General features: G+C 40.6%; 1 protein-coding gene across 1 annotated transcript in view; it reads left to right on the top strand.

Moving 5' to 3' along the window:
• The window catches only part of LOC104950590 (uncharacterized), a 15,994-nt gene extending 12,378 nt beyond the window's left edge, over window positions 1-3,616 (top strand). The window contains exons 6-9 of the mRNA XM_010777127.1: window positions 1,715-1,803; window positions 2,407-2,488; window positions 3,015-3,140; window positions 3,431-3,616. Coding sequence (XP_010775429.1) covers window positions 1,715-1,803; window positions 2,407-2,488; window positions 3,015-3,140; window positions 3,431-3,616 — 483 coding nt within the window. The remainder of the gene's footprint in view (window positions 1-1,714; window positions 1,804-2,406; window positions 2,489-3,014; window positions 3,141-3,430) is intronic.
• The last annotated feature ends 293 nt before the right edge of the window (window positions 3,617-3,909 follow it).

Raw genomic sequence — 3,909 nt, forward strand, 5'->3', positions numbered from 1 at the left:
TACTGGAGAGAACATGTGTTTTTAAAAAGTAGGAAATACAAAAAGGAACTCACCTTGTGGTAAACCTGCAAGAGAAAAAGTATTTGAGCTCCATACTGTTTCAGAAATAATCCTTGATGTGGTTTAGAACAGGATGGCGTTTTATCAAAGCAGAATTGAAATTAATCTCCAGTAGAATTCTGATCAGGCATTAGCTCCGCCTCCTCTTTTTGTTTTGTTTCAAGCTAAGGACCCAAAATCCGCGTTTCTCTAACAGGGCTGCAAAAGAGGGGTATGAGCAGTATGAGGCATGGCTACAATGAGGGATCTGTTTGGTATTTGAAGCAAAAAACTTCACAGACATGTTTTGTATAGATATGGCCCGACAATATATGTTTCCAATACAGCATGATAGGTCCACTTTAAAGGTCACATGTCATGGCCATTTCCACTGATCATAATTCCATTGTTGAGGTATACTAAAATAGAGAAATACTGTGGAATTTTCCAAACTCACATTGGTTTCGCAGACAGCATCTCTGTAAAGTATGTGTATTCAGCAGTATTCACTTTCTCCACTAAACGGCTCGCTGCAGCGCGATCCCAACTGTCTGTTATCAGCCTGCAGCAGGGATGAGAGATCAGCAGGGCTGCCTGCACTGAGTGTGTGTGTGGATTGGTCAATTTGGACCAATCAGCGGGGGCTTAACGTAACGGCTCAGCGGACGTAACGTAACGGCTCCACGGATTGGCCCATTTAGTTCCGGGTACGTGCTTTCGTAAGCACGTACCCGGAAGAATCAAATGGATGATGACGTCATGATGACGTTTCACCAACGAGGCGTTTTGGGGAGGTATTTTCTGTTTTAGAGTTTTACTCGCTACAGGGTGTACTTTGAGGGTTTTGACTCTGCACACCGTTTACATGCAGAAAAACCTTCATAACACACAAGGGGACGGGTGATAACCGGAAAAGCATGACATGGGAGCTTTAACACCTGAGAGTTCATCACACAATTCAGCCACATGCCAAAGAAAAAAAAAGCAGCGTATGAAAAATATGAACCATGTTTTCCTGTTTCTGTGTGAATTAAACACACTTAATACAGCATATGTTAACTGTTGTCTAGTTATGTATTGAAACATTTTGTGTTATCTTTTCCTAAAAATATGGGACGACTGTTCCCTTAAACTTTGTAGTGAACAGCCTGATCAACACTCATACTGTAACTCTAACACTTACATAGTACATATTTGTTATAGTATATTTTTTTATGTTTATTGTACATGCTCTATTCTATATGTGCTTATTTCGTCATGCCAGTATGTTTTATGTCTTCCTAATGAGTTTATTGTACACACCAAACACAAAACATATATATATACTTTCTACATCTGCTAATTATCTGGAAACATGTATTTTTCATGTAAAAAAGTTAAGCGAGTTGCCATGAATTTCTAACATTGTTTTATTCCTTTTTTTGTTTGATCATGCCTCTGCTCTTGTTTTTCTTGACATCTTATTTATCATGCTGCATGTGTACAAAAACAGCTATCTGGTGAAAACACTTTTACAGCTTTATCTCTGTCACCTCTTTACAGTCTAAATGGAATCATCATGAGTCTTTTATTCACATATTACCCAAACCTTTATGATTTTACGAGGTTTAGTCAGCTTTTATAGTCAGCTTTTATAGTCATCTAACGGTGGGGTTCCCCTCCCTTTTTTCTCTAGATGTTGAACGCTCTGCTGATTCTCCTCTTCGTGCCCATCTTTGACTTCATCATATATCCGCTCATTGGCCTTTGCAAGATCAACGTCACGTGAGTAGAAACCTGTTGTTTTGGATACTCCCACCTTTATTGCAGTAATGAGCATTTAAGAGGCCGCTTAACTGGAAAACGAGCCATGTGACCTTAACGTTTACATCCCATGGATACCAATAAATGGTTAACAAGTGAAGGAAATGTTTGCTGAGCACACGAATACAAACATACTTTAAAAATGGTATATGTCAGGATTTAGTTACATTACATGTTGTTTATCCAAGGCGACTTACATACTCATTACTGTGGGCAATCCCCACAGGAGCAATTTGGGGTGAAGTGTCTCAGGGACACAACGACACGCTGACTGCAGTGGGGTTTGAACCCCCTGATCCGAACACCAACGCACAACCCACTGCACCACACGATTTTGGTTCCTAATGTGTGGAGAAAACGGCACCATGTTTTTATTTAGGGATCACATTTCATGACTTTTTACTTTCAAAAGGCTAACCAAATGGAGAATTAGAAATCAGGTGGTTTCACACACACATAGAGATTTGCTATGATCACTGTTTTTATTCATGTCTTTCAGAGAATATCTCAGATTGTTAACAGTTTATTTGCAGCTGTTCAAAAGTGTTTCTGTGTGCACTGCAGGCCTCTGAGGAAGATGGCCGTAGGGATGATCTTTGCAGCGTTGGCCTTCGGAGCGGCCACTCTGTTGGAGATCGAAGTTGTGGTGCGTATGAGCAGCAATCTTTAATCCAGCCTGTTGTTATAGAAACCAAATGCATTACTTCCCTACACAAATATGACATTATATGCATGCATGCACACCTAGTCAGAAAGAAAAAAAATAACTGCACAGAGACTATAACTCAACATCCTGGAAAACCTGGCATTTTTTAAACGAGACAATAGAGACAAACATTGTATTTCAGGAACTGGTCGGTCAACTTTAAGATTTTGGGCTATGCTGGTTCCAAACAGGTATTTCTTAAGACACCTAAAAACACCTAAAATACATATTACGGTGTTTATTTTACTGACAATGTTTATGTGTGTGATAAATGCCTTATTTGCATATTTAAATAATTCAGAAAAACATTTATTTAAATACATTATAATGTATAATAATTTAAATCAAAGAAGATTATTCAAAATGTGTATGTATTCATATTTCTTTGTCTTTCTATTTTTTTGTAGGACTGTTGATCATATTTTATTTATAACACTTTTTGATCTTCTTCTTCTCTGTCTGGTAGAAATCGGTGGTGGATCCTGCCCCGGCGGGGAAGTGTCTCCTTCAGGTGTTTAACCTGGCGGAGGGTGATGTGAGTCTGATGATCCCCGGCAGCCATCTGTTCAAAGAGCCGATCCCAAACCTCCAGGTCTGTATTGCACACAAATGTCAGACTCATGTGAGGGAGTGCTTATCTGTGCAGGCTTTATCCCTCTTTTCACTCGCTAATATCAACTCTATCTAAACAGGAAATACCTCACTGAGACAAAAAAAGTTTAGTTTTTGCTGAAAAAATTGGCTGTGGCTACATGTTTGACTTTTCTTTTAGAAACATGAGATATGAGCAGTGGTGGAAGAATAACCCCTAACCCCTTTTATTCAAGTGAAAATGGCAATACCTTTTACTTAATAGGTCAAATCTTAATGTCTCTGTTTCAGGACCCTGCTCAATACGAGACACTTCCTGCATCCGGAGAGGATCTGCAGTTTCAAGTCACCTTCAACGGGAAAACCTCAGAGTGTAATCACACGTTCCTTCAACGCGAGGCGTACAGTCTCATCCTTTACCCAGACGCTGCTGGAATACGGTGCAATGTGGTGAGTGAAAGAAAACTCCTTCTCTAAATATCTGACAACACAAAAAGCAGAGGGGATCAAAGCAAACTGATGTGTGCGTATGGTGTGTATAATCGAGTGTGTGTGTCAGTGGCGTAGCTGTGGGTGGGCCTGGGACCACCCACATGCACCTCTGGCCCACCAACAGCCAATCAGCGCGTCATAGCGATTTTGACATTCCTGACAAGCGGCAAACTCTGGGGCAGAGCCGGGAAGCCCAGAATGAAGTGCCACAAACTGCAGTTCCTCTAGTGGCCGACAGGGGATGGATGCAGAAAGGAGGAATTCCCACAGACCCCCCC

Source organism: Notothenia coriiceps, unplaced genomic scaffold, assembly GCF_000735185.1.
Source record: "Notothenia coriiceps isolate Sejong01 unplaced genomic scaffold, NC01 NC01_scaffold00000339, whole genome shotgun sequence".
NCBI classification, from domain to species: domain Eukaryota; kingdom Metazoa; phylum Chordata; class Actinopteri; order Perciformes; family Nototheniidae; genus Notothenia; species Notothenia coriiceps.